This window comes from Cebus imitator, unplaced genomic scaffold (genome assembly GCF_001604975.1).
Source record: "Cebus imitator isolate Cc_AM_T3 unplaced genomic scaffold, Cebus_imitator-1.0 Scaffold52, whole genome shotgun sequence".
In the NCBI taxonomy this organism is placed as follows: domain Eukaryota; kingdom Metazoa; phylum Chordata; class Mammalia; order Primates; family Cebidae; genus Cebus; species Cebus imitator.
The window spans coordinates 3,282,138-3,302,096 of record NW_016107367.1 but is presented as its reverse complement, the minus strand read 5'-3'; the positions used below and the strand labels follow the sequence as shown (position 1 = coordinate 3,302,096).

Below are 19,959 nucleotides of genomic sequence, written 5' to 3'. Positions count from 1 at the left end.
TGAAAGTAGCTATAAACTGTTATAGTAATATAATATATGCTAATATGATTATATACGTGAATTTGGCATGGTCACTGGATAGAAGATTGTGATATTGTGATATATGTATTAGTTTTCATCCACACTTCCTAGCTAGTAGCTTCCAGAGCCCCTATTAGAATATCAGCATGCTGTAGGCCTCAGAAAACAGTCTCTCTCTGACTTTCTCCTGCCCTCCTTTCACCCGCCCCTTTTTTTCCCCAAGGCAGGAATTGTCCCCTGCTTTTCTGACTCAAAGCTAGGCATAAAGAAATTCCCTGACCTACCTTGTCTGATTGTAGGTCCCTCATTTTCAGAAGGAGTCCCGCCCCTCGAAGCTGGTGGTAAGGAAATCCTACCTTGTCTGTTTGTAGGTCAGAAGACCCTCATTTCAGAAAGGGTCCTGCCCCATACCCTGGAGGAAGGAATGCTACACAGAGAGGCCAGGGAGAACCTGAACAAGCAGGCCTTGCTGGGTTTCCCCACTTGGTCCGTTAGTGTGAGATCGTACCCTTTTTTCCAATCACATTTCTGCACAATGGTGAATTATGCACATCCAGTGAAGTCTCCATAAAAGGCCCAAAAAGGCAGGGTTGGAAGAGCTTCCAGAGAGCTGACCTGGTGAAGGTTCCTGGAGGGGGTGTGCCCAGGAAGGGCAGAGAAGCTCCGTGCCTCTTCCTGCATCCTTTGCCCTGTGCATCTCCCATCTGCCCGCTCATCTGTAGCCTTCGTTATGCCCTTTGTTAAGAAATCAGTAAACCCCGGTAAGCTGTTTTCCCTGAGTTTTGTGAGCATGCTAGCAAATTCATCAGACCCAAGGTAGGGATCATGAGAACCCTGATTTATAGCCCATGGGTGAGAAGCGCAAGTTACAAACCAGAACTTGTGACTGGCATCTGAAGTTGGGATAGTCTTGTGGGACTCAGCCCTCAACCTGTGGTATCTGATGCTGTCTCCAGGTACATAACGTTACAATTACAGAGGACACTTGGTGTCTTCTTGAGAATCTGCAGAATTGCCTGTTTGAAATACCCGCACACATCTGGAGTGTGAAAGTAGAGAATAGAGGCTGGGTGCAGTGGCTCATAACTGTATGAGTGTACAGCACTTTGAGAGGCTGAGGCAGGAGGATCAGTTGAACCCAGGAGTTCAAGAGCAGCCTGGGCAACATAGCAACACCTCGTCTCTGTAAATAAAAAAGTTTTAAATTAACTGGGCATGGTGGCACACACCTATGTCCCAGCTATTCAGGAGGCTGAAGCAGGAGGATCCCTTGAGCCCAGGAGTTTGAGGCTGCAGTGAGCCATGATCATTGCCACTCCACTCCAGCGTGGGTGACAGAATGAGACCCCATCTCATTTTGGGGGGTCTCAAAAAAAAGAATAAAAAAAACACTTTACTTTTTCTTATATCCTTACAAGTGCCTATGTTCACTAAAAGACATGTACAAAAATGTTCATAACAGTTGTGTTCATAACAGCCAAGAACACGAAACTACCCATGTTCATCCACAGGAAAATGGAGAAGTTATTTGTGGTTAAAAAATGGAATATACTATGTAGCAGTCAATAAGAATTCAGCCAGATGTGGCGCCTCAGCACTTTGGAAGACTGAGGTGGGCAGATCACCTGAGGTCAGGGGTTCAAGACCAGCCTGGCCAACATGGTGAAACCCCATCAATACTAAAAATACAAAAATTAGCCTGGCGTGGTGGTGCACAGCTGGGAGGCTGAGGTAGGAGAATTGCTTGAACCCAGGAGGCAGAGGTTACAGTGAGCTGAGATTGTGCCATTGCACTCCAGCCTGGGTGACAGGTGCAAAACTCCATCTAAAAAAAAAAAAAAATGAATGAAATATGGATATATGCAATAACATGGCAAATCTCATAAACATTGTGTTGAGGGAAGGAAACCAGAAACAAAAGAGTACATACCATGTACCACAGGAATCCATTTCTATGTAGCTGAAGAACAGATGCATTTTGCCAGTGATGCTAGAAATAAGAAACATGATTATCTCTACAGGGGAGTTTTGGGTGAGGGGTACTAAATGAAACAGCCCCAACCAAAAGTGGACTTGCAAAAATGCACGTGTTCAGGTCGATCCTCTGACTCACTCTAAGCAGAGTAAACACAGAGGTGGGACCATTAGGTACTGAGGTTTTAGCTGTTGGCTGGTCAGGCCTGTCTGGCAGTTAATAAACACTGGACACCTCTCAGCAGATGGTCAAGTGACATTGGCCTTGTGTCACCGCACATACATTCAAACACATTGCATTGGACTCCCCTATTTTAGAAGTCAGTTTTCAAATGATAAATACAAATTTTTAAATGGTCATGTCTAGTCATTCAGCTTACAGGGATATATTCTGTAGAAATACCTCTTCACAAGAATATTCAGTGCAGTATTATTTATAATATTTTCTTCATCTTACATGTGAGGAAACTGATATGAGCAACTTGTCTAAGGTTATACAACTGAAAAGTAATAAAGCCAGGGTTTTAATGCAGAGCGCTCTGACGTAAAATCCTCTGCTCATGTATGATTGTCTTCAGAGCAGTCATAGACCGTTGCGCTGTGAGTAGACACCAAACGGCAGCACTTGGTGAGCAGCCTTTGTACGGTTGTTGTGGACAGAGCAGAACTGGCAGGCCCAGGAGCCCTCAGTCGGCGACCAGCCATGTGTGGCAGAGCCCAGAGAACTTATAGAACAGGGATTTGTCTAGAAAGGCTTCATTGCACTCGCCCAGTCCAGTATGCTAAAACTTCCTGCAGTTGGAAGTGATTTATGAGGCTCTTTGAAGGTTAGTGCTAGGACCAGAGAGGGAATAGGAAGAAGGATTGCAGCTCATTATACAGCAGTACCCCGCTTAGCTGTGGCTTCACTTTCTGAGGTTTCACATACCCAAGATCCACTGCAGGCCAAAAATAGTAAATGAGAAATTCCAGAAATAAATAAGTAATAAATTTTAAATTGCATGCCATTCCAAATATTATAATTGTTCTATTTTATTATTAGTTATTGTTGTTAATCTCTGACTATGGCTAATTTATGAGTTAAACTTTATCATAGGTATGTATGTATGTATATATAAGAAAAAACATAGTCTATATAGGGTTCTGTACTAACCACATTTCAGGCAGTCACTGGGGGTCTTGGAATCAGTCCTGCATGGATAAGTGGGGACTACCATACTGGCAAAAAAAAAAAAAATCACAAAGGCCTCAGCTTCTAAATCCAATTCTCCTGTTAGCTCACTGTGTAACTTTGGACAAGTCACTCATTCTCCCTGGATCTCATTTCCTGACTATAAAAAGAGCAAATTGAGTTAGATAGTCCCTAAGGTCCTGTTGAGCCCCTTCAGTGATTGTCTGCTGGCCATACTCTTTGTATTCTGGATTAGGTATCAGCTGCCCCTCAATTCTCATTTCCCCCCAAGAGCTACTTTGAGGTTTAGAAAAAAAAATTCTCACTCACCTTAAGTTTCTCTCTTAAGAATGCAGCCAACCAGAGATCTCGAATCATAGGGTCCCAGGCCAGGCCTGGTGACTCATGCCTGTAATCCCAGCACTTTGGGAGGCCAAGACAGGAGGATCACTTGAAGTCAGGAGTTCGAGACCAGCCTGGCCAACGTGGTGAAATCCTGACTCTAGTAAAAGCAAACAAACAAACAAACAAACAAAATTAGCTGGGGCATGGAGACATGCACCTGTAGTCTCAGTTACTCAGGAGGCTGAGACAGGAATATCAGTTGAACCCAGGAGGCGGAGGCTGCAGTGAGCCGAGATCACACCAATGCACTCCAGCCTGGAGCAAGACTCTATATTTAAAAACCATACTAAATATTTTTTTTAATTAAAAATCAAATCATAGGGTTCTAAATTTTTTTTTTTTTTTTTTTTTTTTTTTTTTGAGATGGAGTCTCACTCTGTCATCTAGGCTGGAGTGCAGTAGCGCATTCTCAGCTCACTGCAACCTCCAACTCCCTGGTTCAAGTGATTCTCCTGCCTCAGCCTCCCCAGTAGCTAGGATTACAGGCACACACCACCATGCCCAGCTAATTTTTGTATTTTTAGTAGAGACGGGATTTCACCATGTTGGCCAGGATGGTCTCGATCTCCTGACCTTGTGACCCGCTGGCCTCAGCCTCACAAAGTGCTGGGATTACAGGCTGAGCCACCGTGCCTGGCCAAGGGTTCTAAATTTCGTTTCCCCGGAACATCCCCTCAAGTATCTGGAGACAGTAGTCCTGAGATACTAAAGCATCTTTTAGTTTGCTTCAGTATCTCTTAACCATTCCTGATAGAAGGTGGTTTTGAGACCTTCATCAATTTAAAGCATTTTCCTCTGGCTTGCTTCAGTTCATTAATGTCTGCTAGAAATGTAACACCAAAAATGAAAACAAAAAAACTTGAACACAACTTCTGATAGGGACTTAACAGGGCAGAATGAAGCAGCTTTTTCTCTTCTCTCATTCTGGTCACTGTTCCACTATAAATGTGTCCTCTAATCTTAAGAGCTGTTTTAACAATGGTCCATTTCGCCAGTTCTTATTAGTGCTTTTTCTGATGATGTATAACTAAACCTAGTCATCCCCAGGCCAGTTCTTTTGGTTTAGCTGTATATGCACATGAATAGGTACCCCAAGCACAAAGAGCAAAAAAATAGAGAACCACCCAGGAACTTGTGTATAGATTTTGGCCAAAATACGTGCCTGTCAATATGTAACAATTAGGTTGTGAAACCATTACGTTTCTTTTTTTTGAGACAGAGTCTGGCTCTGTTACTCAGGCTGGAGTGCAGTGGTGTAATCTGGACTCACTGCAACCTCCTCCTCCTGGAGTCAAGTGATTCTCATGCCTCAGCCTCCCGAGTAGCTGGGACTACAGGCACCCACCACCATTCCCGGCTAATTTTTGTGTTTTTAGCAGAGATAGGGTCTCCCCGTGTTGGCCAGGCTAGTCTTAAACTTCTGACCTCAGGTGATCCTCCCGCCTCGGCCTCCCAAAGTGCTGGGATTATAGGCATGAGCCATGGTGCCCAGCCTCAGTTATGTTTCTTCAGCTAATTTAGTGTACTATATGTGTATGTCTCCCCTTTCCCTGCCTCTGCCTGTCTTAGGAAGACCCAAGCCCGCCTTCACCTAAGACTTGGAAAACTGCTTTTCTGGATGGCACCCGTGTTTGTTGTCCTCTGGTTTTACCTTATCCAGCAAGCGCAGCAGTGTGGAGCAGTAGAGGAAAGTGATAAATCAACATAGAGAGAGTTAGTCCCAACCTCAGATCACAGTCAGTCCTGCAGCCTCAAAACCAGACGAGATCTGAGAAATCATCTTGTACTTCTAAAGCAAAATCCTTTCCATGGCGTCTCTAACAACTGGCCCTCTGGCCCCATCCAGACGCTGCTTGCATACTTCCATTTGTAGTGGTCTTCATACTTCTCCATTCAGCCATTGGCAGCCTACCTTGTGCCAGGAGCTGTGTCAGTTACTTTCTCATATATAATTTAATCCTCACAACACACAATGAGGGTGCCATGCCATAGTTGTATCACATTCTTCTCCATTTGACAGGCAAGAAAACTGATAATTCATAAGTGTTGTGATGTTAGATCATGTGGCTTCGAGCTAGAAGGGATGGGAAGCAGAATGAGGGCTCCAGCCCCAGCATCTTTTCCTCCAGGGCACCACTTATGAATATGGTCTTAAAGTACTTTGAAATAATCCCTTTTTTTAGTTGTTTTTTTTTTTTGAGACAGAGCTTTGCTCTTGTTGCCCAGTCTAGAGTGCAATGGCACGATCTCGGCTCACCGCAACCTCCACCTCCTGGGTTCAAGCAATTCTCCTGCCACAGTCTCCCAAGTAGCTGGGATTACAGGCATGCACCACCTCACCCGGCTAATTTTGTAGTTTTAGTAGAGACGGGATTTCTACATGTTGATCAGGCTGGTCTCAAACTCTCAACCTCAGGTGATCCTCCCGCCTCGACCCCGCAAGGTGCTGGGATTACAGGTGTGAGCCGCCATGCCCGGCCAAAATAATCCTCTTTTAAATGTCTGAAAGAGCAGAATTTTAGAAGTCAGGCAGACCTGGTATTGAATCCCTGGCAGCTTGTAAGCAGTTGAATGTCTGGATTCTGTCATCTCTGTATCCTTCCCTGCTGGGCCTGGCATTGCTCCTGGCAGCCAGTTGATGCTTTTTATTGATTAATAATAAAGATATGGATAATGCTGTATAGATGTGTGACACGTCAACTTTCCAGGTTATCCGTTGGACAAAAAAACGGCTTATTAATGCATTTGAAGTACTAGACACTGTGCAGAGGGCTATAGGAGGCATAAATATGAATTATAGAAGACTTGTCCTTAGGAGCTTTATATCTAAAGGTAAGCTATAAATAAGATATAGGTAAGATACATATCACAATGTGATCTTCACAGTAACCCCATTATATTTATAAAGCCAGAATTATTATCCCCATCTCATAATTGGAGAAACTGAGCCCCAGCGAAGTACCGTGACTGCCTTAAGTGGAGTGGCTAAGAGGCAGGGCCAGGCCAGAACCCAGGGGACCTGACTCCCAGCTCAGCTGTTCATCTGGAGGTTGGAACTACATAGCATTATTAGTTAAAGGAAAGAACAGGTTTTGCAAACCCTCACTGTTCTGTAGATTATGGTCTGAAAATCTGCCTGATACTGCTTTTCCCTTCTTCAAACCCCATCCCCATCTCCCTGTCCTCTCAAGGATATAGTATACTTGACCCATCACAGCGCCCTCCAGCTCACTTACATTTTATTTATTTACACGTATTTCTCTCTCCTTTCTCCTCCAGGTTGTGATCAATTATTCAATCGTGAAAGGGCTGAAGTACAATCAGGCCACGCCAACCTTCCACCAGTGGCGAGATGCCCGCCAAGTCTACGGCTTAAACTTTGCAAGTAAAGAAGAGGCGACCACATTCTCCAATGCAATGCTGTTTGCCCTGAACATCATGAATTCCCAAGAAGGAGGTAAGTAGGGCTTTGTTTTGGCCTGATGCCGAGACTCTCTCTTGTTCTACCTCTTCCCTCCCTCAGCTCTGGCTCTCTGGGTGTCCTAGCAGTGTCACTGGATTGAGCTGACGTCGCATGTGTTCTCAGAGAAGGCTGCTGCCTGCCTCTAGATTTAGAGATATTAACAGTTCAGAGGAGGAAATAATGGAGTTTGTATCTCTTTGCCATTTGTGAGCTATAGATTTGTACAGATGTGTCCCTAAAGCCACACATCCAGATCTGTTTTAAACTTGCCATCATGTTTTCATATTCCAGAACAAACATTTGGGAAAGACAGGATAAAATAATCAAGAATTTATTTTTGAATCTAATTATTCATTATATGTTTAACAAAAGTTCATTAAGTACTTACTGAGGGCAAGAAACTGTCTAGGCAAAATAGATAAGAAGTGAACAGCAGCCTTCCCCTCAAGGCACTTAGTTTTTCAAAGTAGACAGGTTCATAAACAACAAGCCAGAATGTATTGCAATAAATGTTTTAATAAAGGTACATACAAGATACTTAGGGACCACAGAATAGGACATAAGTAACTGCCTTTCAGAGCCTCCAAGGGAGACTTTACAGCAGTTGTGACATCTGAGCCAGAGTTCTAAAGGGTGAGCAGTTCATAGGCAGAGGCAGGAATAGGCATCACAGGCAGGAAGAGCAGCAAAGGCAGAAGGGCCAGAGTGATCCACATGTGCTAGGAAGAGGGTGATGTGGCGTTTCTGGGGCCTGGAGTGCAGATAGGAAGGAGATTGAAAATGAAATTGGAAAGGCAATGGGGCTTGCACAGTGAAAGGCCCCAAATACCTGGAAGACTTTGGGTGGGCTTGATACTTAGGGTAGACAGTGGGAGAGGGGCTAGCAAAAAGTTTCTCAGCAGCGCTGTTAAAGAAGCAAAATTACATATGACTTTTATTGGATATTTGCAATGGTATCTTTAGAGGGAGAAACAAGGCTTTCCCAGGCCGGGTGTCTAGATTGCCTGGGTTATGGTCCTGCGGTTGGCTGGAGAGCCTGCCTTGGGAGAGCTTGGTTGTTAACAACCAGGTGTGGAGTCACACGGGTTGGTTTGAGTCCTGGTTCTGACCCATGCTAGCAGAGGAACTCTTGAGCAAGTTACTCAATTCTTCTGTGCCTCAATTTCCTTACCTATAAAATGGGGAATATAGGATTTTTTCTACATTTAAATGAACTTGAATATAAAATGTTTCTCAGGTTGCCTGGCCTGGTAGCCACTCTGTATTAGTATTTGTGAGTATTATTACGATCATCATTATTGCTGCTACCAGAATTGAGGAGGGAAATGAAGAGACAATACTCAGAACCAGGAGGGCTGTGGCATTTAAATGTCTACTGGGGCCTGACACAGTGCTCAATCCTATAATCCTAATACTTTGAGAAACCAAGGCAGAAGTATCACTTGAGGAGTTCAAGACCAGCATGGGCAACATAGCAAGATGCTGTCTCTACAAAATAAATAAATAAATAGATAAATAAATAAATAAAAATGTGTGTACTGGGCCTGATATATTGGCGCTTTAGGACCAGTTTAAGCACTAGGAGATCTGAGCATGGTGGTGCATGCCTACAGTTCATGAGGCTGAGGTGGGAGGATCACTTGAGTCCAAGAGTTCAAGTCCAGCCTGGGCAACATAGTGAGATCCTGTCTCTTACACACACACACACACACACACACACAGAGTGGGAATAAAGAACATGTTTTGATGTTTTGAACATGTTTCCCACGGGGCATGCATAGAGCAGGTACTTGCAGTTTTCCCTATCTTGACAATGCTCCAAAGTTTGTGAACTTTCTGCTTAGTACTTGGATAGCATGAGTCTTAACCATGGCAGTGTTGAGTAATGAACATAGGGCCTGAGGGATCGTAAGCGCCCAGCAAATGTTTACTGTCTGTTTCCACCCAAGAGTTGTGAGCTGAGTTTAATGTTTCCACACCTGAACTTACGTCGCCTGCCTCCAAGATGTGTGAGTTAAGCTTTATTTTATTTGTACATACAGATACCTTGAGGGGCAAAGAAAAAAAAAGCACTTTCAGGGCAAGTGCTTAAATTAAATAAAAACTATTAGTTATTTTATTAAATTCACCAGAGAATCACAAGTAAATCAGTTAATCCTGCCCTTATTTTCAGATAAGAAAGCCATTCCCCAGTATGAGGAAATAATTTCTCAGTGTCAGCCAGTAAGTCAGATCCAGAACCCAACTTCCTGCATCTCCTGGGCTTGAATGAGTGTCTTGTGGCGAGGGTGGGAGTCACCAGCTAGTTTGGATGTTTGCGTAAAATGTGAGAGTAGCCCGTTTGAAGCTTTCAGGAAGAGGAGCAGTTAGTTGCCGGTTCTGGTTCAGCCAGTAGTGGCCTCCTTTGCATGGACAGGAGGTCCTACAGCCCACTGAGGAATAAGCTTTTGCTTCAGCTGAGGTCCAAGCCTACTGAAAATGCCATGGGCAGATCAGCAGCTGCAGCTTGATGAGTTGGTATATACATGTGTCCACAGTTCCCAGTGCCAGACTGAGAAAGAAAATGTAGTGAGCACCAAAAGGCCCCTCCTTGCAGTCCCTGCACTTAAGAATAGCTACGAAATCCACTTTTGTTTTTAAGCGTCATGTAAATGAAATCATACAGTGTATATGGTTAGCTGGGCTTGGTGGCATATGTGTGTCTGTAGTCTCAACTACTTGGGAGGCTGAGGTGAGAGGATTGTTTGAGCCTGGGAGGCTGAGGTGAGAGGATTGTTTGAGCCCGGGAGGCTGAGGTGAGAGGATTGTTTGAGCCCGGGAGGCTGAGGTGAGAGGATTGTTTGAGCCCGGGAGGCTGAGGTGAGAGGATTGTTTGAACCCGGGAGGCTGAGGCGAGAGGATTGTTTGAACCCGGAGGGCTGAGGTGAGAGGATTGTTTGAACCTGGGAGGCTGAGGTGAGAGGATTGTTTGAGCCCGGGAGGCAGAGGTTGCAGTAAGCCAAGATTGCACCACTGCGTTCCAGCCTGTGTGACAGAGCAAGACTGTCTGGGGAAAAAAAAAAAAAAGGAAATATGAATCTTCCAACATTTATGTGGTTAAGGTACTCCACTGAGGACCGTGTAAAGATGCGCCATAATGTAAGCACCATCTACTTTTATAAACACATTGGTTGTTCCCGTTTTCCACAATTACACTCATGTCGTGGAGGGCATTCTTGTATATTTATGTGTATGTGTACTTTACCTCATGTGTCCATATTTGCATGCTTGTCCAGTTATTTTCCTTGAGCATGTTTCTGTGTCAAACAATATATGCTTTTCAAGTTTTGGGGTGGGGGGCGGTGGCTCATGCCTATAATCCCAGCGCTTTGGGAGGCTAAGGTGGGTAGATCACCTGAGGTGAGGAGTTCGAGACCAGCCTGGCCAACATGGTAAAACCCCATCTCTACTAAAAAGACAAAATTAGGCCAAGCATGGTAGCTCACACCAGTAATCCCAGCACTTTGGGAGGCTGAGGCAGGCAGCTCACCTGAGGTCAGGAGTTCGAGACCAGCCTGACCAACATGGAGAAACCGCATCTCTACTAAAAATACAAAATTAGCCAGGCATGGTGGCGCATGCCTGTAATCCCAGCTATTTGGGAGGCTGAGGCAGGAGAATCACTTGAATCTAGAAACAGAGGTTGCAGTAAGCCAAGATTGCACCATTGCATTCTAGCCTAGGGAGCAAAACTCCATCTCAATCAATCAATTAATCAATAATAGAAAATTTTTTTAAATAAAGTTTTGGGAAGTCTCGCCAGATGCCTTCTAGTATGAACAACCCAGTTTGTCTGCTGTCCAGCACGCAACAGTTTCCCACCTGTCAGACTTCACAAGCATTAGGCATTAGTACTCTCTTTAATCTTTGTAAACACAAGAGAAGGGAAAACATTTTGATTTGCTTTCTTTTTGTGGGGGTGGATGGAATCTTGCTCTGTCGCCCAGGCTGAAGTGCAGTGGCATGATCTCAGCTTACTGCAACCTCCGCCTCCCGGGTTTGAGTGATTCCCTTGCCTCAGCCTCCTGAGTAGCTGGGACTACAGGCACTCACCACCACACCTGGCTAATTTTTGTATTTTTAGTAGAGACAACGTTTCACCATGTTGGCCAGGCTGGTTTTGAACTACTTACCTCAAGTGATTCACCCACCTCAGCCTCCTAAAGTGCTAGGATTATAGGTGTGAGCCACTTTGCCTGGTCTGATTTATATTTTTCTTTACTGGCAAGGGTTAACATTTTTCAGACATTAGTAGGCAGTTTAATCTTGTCTGTTATTTTTAGCAGTACCTTTGACAAGTGCAGTACAGCATGGAGGAACACAGCCTCCTTGCACCTTTTGTTATATCTGCATAATTCCCCACTCTCTAGGCGTGTGTAACAAAGCAACCCTGTATTTCCTTTCACTTAATGTCATGTGGTATGTTCCAGGCTCATGAGAGAGGCTAAGTACACCTCCTTGGCTATCTAATAATGTCTACATTGTCTACATTTTAGGACTTGCGATTATTCATGTTTGTCATTCCTTGGACCTTTCCTTCTGCTGGAGAAACTTCTTGTTTGGCACCTAGAGTCATGTTTGCAGGTCACAGAGAGATTCCTTGGCTCTTACTGGTCTGGCTTCTGAAAGAGACGCCATCTGGTGTAATGGTGGGGAAGGGAGAGCTAGCAGCTAAGAGACCTATAATCCTCCAGAAGCACCAGAAGGAAGGCTGGCATTTTCTTTCTCCCATGCCGGCGCCCACCCACCCATTCGTCTTCTCTTCTTAAAGGGCAGTTCTGACCAGAGTATTTCTCTGCTGCCTGCTGATCCTGGCACCTTCCTACAGAAAGGCTGGGCATGGTGGCTCACGCCTATAATCCCAGCACTTTGGGAGGCCGAGGCAGGTAGATTACAAGGTCAAGAGTTCGAGACCATCCTGGCCAACATGGTGAAACCCTGTCTCTACTAAAATTTTAAAAAATAGAAAAATTAGCTGGGTGTAGTGGCGCACATCTGTAGTCCCAGCTATTCGGGAGGCTGAGACAGGAGAATCACTTGAATCCAGGAGGTGGAGTTTGCAGTGAGCCAAGATTGTGCCGCTGCACTCCAGGCTGGTGACAAAGTGAGACTCCGTCTTCAAAACTTAAAAAAAAAAAAAAAAACAGAAACCAGAGGCAGGATTCCATGGCTCTGGGGCTTGAGAGGTTGTCATTTTACATTGTGCCAGAGATTTTTTTTTTTTTTTTAAAGGAAAAGGATACTAAAAGTGACAAGAGCACACAGGGAGCTTTCAGATGAGCTTGTGTTTTTCTTTTCTAAAAATATGCAGACAGTAGAAAGGCACACGGCCAAGGCCAAATCTAGAAAAGGCAGCATCCTGTAGGGATTGGATCCCAAACTTTTCAAATATTGTTCCCTCCCTGGAATGTTTTCTTACCATCTCTGCTTGTCAACATCCTCCCCAGCCCTCTGGATCCAGCCTAATGCTCTCCCTGCAAAGCTTTCCTCCTCCCTCAACTTCTACCTCCCTGCTTGGCCCCCCGGGACGTTCTTTATCCATTTCCTCTTCATTTTGCCTGTTCGTGTACTGATCTTTCTTCTCTACCGATGTCCGTTTCTCTGGGAAGACTTCTGTGGCTCCCCTCATTCCCACCCCAGGTCAGGGTGAGGTGCCCCTTCTCTGTGCTCCCCATGCTCCCCATGTTGAGTGTTGAATGTATAGATACAAGCTCCTGAGGACAGAAGGCTCATGCCACCCGTCTCTATGTTTCTCACATCCCTGTGCCCAGAGCCCCGTGCACTGTGGGTATATGCATGCATGTGCTACAGGAGGGCACACATGAGCGTGAGTGTATACATATTTGTGTGCGTGTGTGTGTGTGTGCGCATGCACGCGTTTGTACTTACCCTGAGCAAGTTCCTTGATCTCCCTGTGCCCCAGTTACCTGACCTGTACCTGCCATTGGTTGTTCTGAGGATTAACTGTGATCATCCCTTTAGAGTGCTCAGGACAGTTCCTAACACACAGCAAGTATTTGGTAAATAGTTGCTGTAACCCACTGTGACCTTTTCAGTTGGCACTGGGCCGGGGACAAGTGCAGTCTGCCTCTGCATTCAGCAGCCCCAGGGGACTTGACTTTTGAGTCCTTCTATTATGACGGTGGTTGTTTAAATCTTCCTACTCTCAGGCAGACCTTCAGCTATCACTTTTCTTTTTCTTTGTTGTAATATCTGACCCTGAAAGCCGAAAGTCATTACTTTTCATTGTTGATCAGATATCTGGCTTTGGCTGCTCCTTTCCTCACATTGGATTAATTGGTTATTCATGTGGATAATACTGTCTCAAAGCATAAGTTATTTTATGAGTCATGCCTTCTAATTGGTGAAGGTGGTCACTTGGTTTATTTGAGAAAACTCTAAGGAATGAGGAGCTCCACACTACTGTGAGGGCCCCAGGGCAGAGACATTCCCTGCTCCTCAGAAAGTTCTCAGAGAGCTTTGCAAGGTTTTTACAAGCCTTGCAAAGCTCCCATTATGATGGGGGTGAGGTAGTTAGGCACTAAAAATAGTAATAACAATTAACAGTCCTAATAATAATCTTTATTTGGAGCTATCAAGAGTCTGAGTGCCTATTTGAAAAAGAGTTTCCCTGGATGAATCACTACAGGAGCATGAGAAAGAAACATGGCAGCTCCACTGTGAGATAAATGTGTAGATAAATAATCCTCTCTCAGAGCTGCAGTCTTAAATGAATTTAAAGATAGGAAGGGTTTTAGGGATGTATAATCCAGTTTCTTTTTCCTTGACCTTTTTTTTTCTGACCTTTGGAGCTACTGCTGTAGCTGAAGGAGAGGAACGGGTGGGAGCTGGCCTCACAGAGGGCTTTGTAGAGTCGCTGGGCCCCGGAGCTCAGACCTTGCACCGGTCATGCCAGCATCCAAGGCCACACCCTTGAGCCTCCACCCACTGCCTCCTGTTGGGCAGCTGCCGCCAGTGCTCTTGGCCCTGCATGTTTACTCTTTCTGGTACTTAGCATGTTTTATTCAGGGCATCTCTTTGCTACCAGCATCCCTACTAGCATGCTAGTCCTATTGGGAGCAGGACCTGTGTTGTCTCAGTCATCCCTGTCTTTCTAGAACAAGCGCAGAAGACACACAGCGGGGACTCTGGATATGTGCGATATATGCACAATGCCTTTTCACCTTTTGAACTTCAGCAGCCCTCTAAGAACAGGGACCCCAGTTCTAGCCTTCCAGACTGAGGCTCAGAGGCCTGGCACTCATCCCAGCCCCACCATCCACTGACCATGTGACCTCATCAGGTCTAGGAACCTTTGCGAGCCTCAGTGTCCTAATTTGGAACACAGAGTACTGAATGTCCACCACAGTCTTTTACCAGGCAAGAGGCCCTTTCTTCAGGGTGCTGGGTAAGCCGCCATCCACTTGGTAAGAGGTCATGGTGTTGAGGGAAACCAAGAGACCTGGGTGCTAGATCTGGCTGTACTGTTTCTTTGCATCTGACATGGGCAACTCACTTCCCTTTCCTGGACCTTGGTTCTTCGTCTGTGAAATGTGGTGGTTATCCCTGGCATTTCTGTCTCACAGCCTGAGAGTCCAAGGGGATGATAGGTGTAGAAGTATTCCGAGACAGACAGCCCAGCACAGGCAGGATAGGCTGTGATGGTGACTAGCAGTAAGTAGTAGTGGTTGTAGCAGCAGCAGCCACTTGGCCACATCCCAACTGAATAAGGAAAATGCCTCCCTTGCCACAGTGTCTGAAACTCTGCAGAAAGTTGGACTCTCCGCGAGCTCTCTTGAGTCACAAGGAGAACCTGTCCTGGAAGTCGGGCAGAGGCTCTTGCCCCGACTCAGCCATTACCTCAAATGTGGCTTCAGTGATGTTCTGTCTTCTCTGTAGGTGTTGATGTTTTAGACTCTGAAATGGCAGCATCAGACTAGACAAGAAGCTCTCAACAGGGCCAAAGTGGAAATGGAGAGGTGATGGTGATTTAGGGGACAGCGGGGCCAGGTACGCTAGACACATTGCAACGTGCAGGATTGTCCCGTGCAGTGAAGTCTTGTTTTGCATGTCCCACCAAAAACGTGCAGTCAAAAAACTCATTTATTATCTGAGCCAGAACTTGTTCTGTTTTAAGAAAAAGCACTTATTTTTTAAACCAGGTTTAATATGTGCTGAATTTTTTAGGAATTCAACCACTACATATGTCAAAAGAAAATCATACTTAATTTTGTTTGTAACTTTACCAAGAGTTTTTTTCGGTTTTGGAAAGTCCTGTTTCCAGCACTGTCCCTGGACCTCCCCTTCGTCACAGCCGTTTGCAGCAGTAACACTCCTGGTGGATCTGAGCGTGGGTGCAGGAATGGATCATTTCTGTCTCCTAATGCAGCTGGGTCTGGCCCTTTATGTGTTGTAATCCACATTTTATTATAGACTACTTGTGTTTGCTCTCTCCTTTCTAGTACACTTAAGGCATTATACTAATCTTTTTCTAATTTTTGTAGGTAGATTATGTAATCTATGAATTTCACTTCAGGATAATGCAAGGATCATTACAAAATGTTATAATAAAAAAGGAAACATTGGGCCTGAGAGGGTTGAGAATGAGTAGCCTCAAAGTTTTGTAAAACTCAGGCTGGTTCTTTCCAGCATGGCATCTGTGTCTTGCCTGGTCGTCGCTTAGCAGAGCCATGTCAATAGCACAGTGTCTGTCTCATCTCACAGCCAGGAAAACTGAGCCCCAGAGGGAGGAAGTGAGTACTTGGCCCAAACCACTTCCTGTTACGACCCAGTCAGGAAGAGACGCCGGGATGAGAACACGCTCCTCTTCTCCTCCAGTGCCAGGAAGTGTAGTGGGAGCAGCTTGGTCTAGCAGGAAGAGTGCATGTCCTAGAGCTGGGCTACAGTGGGTCTGTATGATCATGAGCAAGTCACCTCCTCCGTCAGCAGGTAGAATGACACCACAGGCCCTTGGCAGGTCACATGACATGAAGAAGCCCAGTGCCTGGGATGTGGCCTTCAGGGCCGCTCCCCATGCTGCCCCTCTTTTTGTCCGCACATCCAGCAGTCTTCCATTAAACCTCTGTAGGTCCTCTCAGAACTTACCAGAGTCATCATGTCATTGTCTCCTATTACTCCAGGAGAGCAGGGCCCTGGCGGCACTTGAAGCAGGGCCCCAAGCTCATGGCACTCAGCTCCACAGTGGGAGTGAATTTTCAAGAAAATCCTCCGCAAAGCCTCTGCTGGTATAGAAGGCAGATAGATAGTCTAGGCCGGGTGGGGCCAGTGAGTGGGAGCCAGGGAAGGAGCCTTAGGTGTCATGATTTGCATTTACAGATTATAAAACCAAACCCAGGGACTGGGAGGATGTGTGCAGGCCACAGGACAAGTTGGAGCAGAACCATGGCCACACCCAGCATTCCTCCACTAGCATTCCCCCGTAGACGATCACTTTCTCTGGGCCAAGGACCAGAGTGGGGCTTTAGGAAGAGGGCCGAGGTACATGGAAAGCAGTGCTGGTGAGGGGTGGGTTGAGTAACTAGATTTTGACTGTTTCTTCCCATTTGGTTCTCACTAATGAGGTCTTGTCAGACCTGCTCCTGGTGCTGAATTGGGTTGGTGGGTGGGACAGAAGCATGTGTGGTTAAAGGCAAGTTTATTTGCAGTTTGGGGGTTGAATGTAGTGGATCTCAAACTGGTTATTTTGAGGAGTTCCAGGGGTCCACCAAGGTACACCAGGGCCCTCACCCTGATGCAACCAGAGTAGTTCATCGATTTCATACAGTGGGACTATGAAGAAAAGAAAAAGAAAAACCCCTTAGCTTAGTGGGAATCTGGGTGAATTAAAACACAGGATGAAGTGCTTGTTCTCTTTGGCTCTTGGGGCATAATGTACATCCATTTCCTACTTGGTTTGCATGTAATAACATCATTGGTATATTTCAAAATATGAAGCTCCTGGTGCTAGATAATAAAATTTTTCGGCCGGGCGCGGTGGCTCATGCCTATAATCCCAGCACTTTGGGAGGCTGAGGCGGGTGGATCACGAGGTCAAGAGATCGAGACCATACTGGTCAACATGGTGAAACCCCGTCTCTACTAAAAATACAAAAAAAAAATTAGCTGGGTGTGGTGGCTCACGCCTGTAGTCCCAGCTACTTGGGAGGCTGAGGCAGGAGAATTGCTTGAACCCAGGAGGTGGAGGTTGCGGTGAGCCGAAATCGCGCCATTGCACTCCAGCCTGGGTAACAAGAGCGAAACTCCGTCTCAAAAAAAAGAAAAAAAAATTTTTTCCCAGTTTTTCAACCTCTCATGTCCTTCATCGATGCCCAGTGGCCCAGTGGCTGTAACATCAGCACAGTGTTGAGAAAGAGCCCAGGAAAGGGACTCACAGACAGACCTTCCTGGGAAGAGTCAGGCCCAGCTGCATATCCTGGTTGGAGGGGAGTGGATGGTTGTTAAACCTCATAGCTCTTAGAGGTGGTGCTGAATTTTGCTTCTTACAAACCTCTTTCCATTTGAGACTACCTACCTTTCTCCCCTAAAGAGAAGGAAGTACTAGGTTGTCTTTATCTCCCTGGCCGCCAGGGCCATTAGCGCCTTGTGCCATCCGAGAGAAAGCAGGCCCAGCATGGCCAGGCCTGAGGGGAACAGGACAGTGAGCCCCCTGCCTTCTGCCTGCTCCCAGCTGCCCTCTGGCGTCTACTTTCTGAAAGGCGGACAGGTCTGTTTGCTGACCCAACCCTGTTCTCACTGGGGGGCTCCGGATGTTGGATCAGGCAGGGCCTTTGTACACCTCCATGCCAACAGCTACCTGAGTCACACCATCAGTTACACCCTTACCCAGACTCTCCTGTGCCTCTGGCCCTTCTTCCCCTCTCACTTTTCCCCACACTTCTAAAATCTCTCTTGTCCTGTCATAATGTGGCTCTGCAGATGGAGCCTTTTCCAGCCACCCTGCTGTGACTTTGCACTCCCTCCCTGCACTCCCACAGGGCTTGATTTTAGCCTCTGTCTTAACAGTCAGCTGCCACTTGGCATGTCCTGCTGTTCCCACAGCATGAATCCAGTCAGGTTGGAAATTCAGGAAGTGGTTTCTTTGTCTCTGGACCCCAAAACCCCGCAGATTGTCTGCCTTACAAGCTCTGAGCAGATCCATGCCTGGCTGCAGGAGCACACCAGGACCCAGAGGCTGCCGTGCCTGGAACCCTGTCTCCTGACTCAGCCCAGGCCCCAGCTCAACATCGAGGTCCAGAGGGACCGTGTCCAGCAGCAAAGGCTGTGCACTGGCCCAAGCCCTGGGTCCACCTGACTCATTGGACCGTCTCTCCCGACACTGTCCCCGGAAATGTTGTAACGGGGTTGTAACTCATCTACCTTGTCTTGTCCTTCTTTAGTCTGTCTTCCCTGGGCTGTGTCTGCAGAGGCCCGGCTTCTGCCCTCATGCGCGTTCTTCCCATACTCCTGGGCGCCTTCTGCTCATGCTTTGCTCTGCTGTTTGTGAAGCCTTCCCGGTGCCCAGGAGACCTCAGGCACCCTTTTCCTGCTCTGCACACACTGCTGCTGTCCCATTTGTTTGGACCCTGGGTTTGTTTGTCTAGACTGTGAGCTCCTCGAGGGCAGGTGTCTGTGTCTGTGTCTGTGTCTGTGTCTGTCTCGGGAGCCCCTGAAGAGAGTGACATGTCAGAGGTGTCTGGTGAGTAAGTGAGCTCCCAGCTTGCGCCCGCATCATATTGTGTGCCTCGCAGAGCCCAACATTTTGTGCCATCGCGCCCTTCCCTACAGACTTGAGATGGAGCTCCTGATCCAAGACCTCTTGCCGGGCAGCCTGTGAAACTGGGCTCAAGGTGAGGGGTGCTATCTGTGATTGAGGGACATGGTTAATGGAATTGTCTCACACAGAAATCGCACCCGTCACCTTGGCCTGCTTATCACCACCCTAAACAGAGGAACACGCTTCTCCAGCCACAGTTATGGAAGGGCCTTCAACTGCTGTGGCCCTGAGGTGTGCGTACTGTGGAAGGACCTTTGGATATGAACTCAATGTGGTTCCAGTACCAGCTGTGCCAGTAGCGTGCCCTTGAGCATGTCACTGACTTTTCTAAGACTCAGTTTCTCCATCTGTGAAATGGCTGAATCAGACCCACCTCACAGGGTTGTTGTGAGGGTACCATGAGTTGATGTTTGTAAACGTTCTTTGTCACATGTAAATTACTATAACAGTTTTAAGTTACTCTTTTTAAGAAAATTATTTGCAAAGGTAACTAACAATGTCAGCTGGGCACAGTGGCTTATGCCTGTAATCCCAGCCCTTTAAGAGTTTGGGAGATCACTTAAGCATAACAGTTCAAGACCTGCCTGGTCAACATAGCAAAACCTTTGTCTTTACACAAGAATTAAAATTTAGCTGAGTGTGGTGGCATGTGCCTGTGGTCCAGGCTACTCAGGAGGCTGAGGTAGGAGGATCACTTGAGCCCTGGAGTTTCAGGCTGCAGTGAGCTGTGATTATACCAGTGCGCTCCAGCCTGTGCAACAGAGCAAGACTTTATCTCAGGGGGGGAAAAAAGGTAACTAACAATATCAACTCCTGTGGTGGTGCCAGCAGCCCTCACATTGGGAGACAGTGGGAAGCCAGGCTGCTTGGGCCCAGATGGCCAGGGGACACTTTCTGAGGGACGCGGGGCTTGAACTGGGCCCCTGCAGGGCCGGGGGTGGATGGGGGGATCTGATGAGGAGGATGGCAGCACCAGCAGATCTTGGTGGTTTGGAAGTTCGAATCAAGGTCTGAGAAGAGGCTCTGGCTGACCCAGGGGGTCTCCCTTGGCACATTGGCAGTACTGCGCCTCCTTCATGGGGCCCCAGTTTCAGAGCATCCTTCTGCTGCCAT

At 46.6% G+C, this 19,959-nt stretch overlaps 1 protein-coding gene across 4 annotated transcripts in view; it reads left to right on the top strand.

The window, feature by feature from the left end:
• The window catches only part of EVL (Enah/Vasp-like), a 183,734-nt gene that overhangs the window by 129,611 nt on the left and 34,164 nt on the right, over positions 1 to 19,959 (top strand). For all 4 annotated transcript variants that reach the window (XM_017528134.2, XM_017528131.2, XM_017528133.2 and 1 more), the window contains exon 3: positions 6,851 to 7,028. In XM_017528134.2, the coding sequence (XP_017383623.1) occupies positions 6,851 to 7,028 (178 nt within the window). The remainder of the gene's footprint in view (positions 1 to 6,850; positions 7,029 to 19,959) is intronic.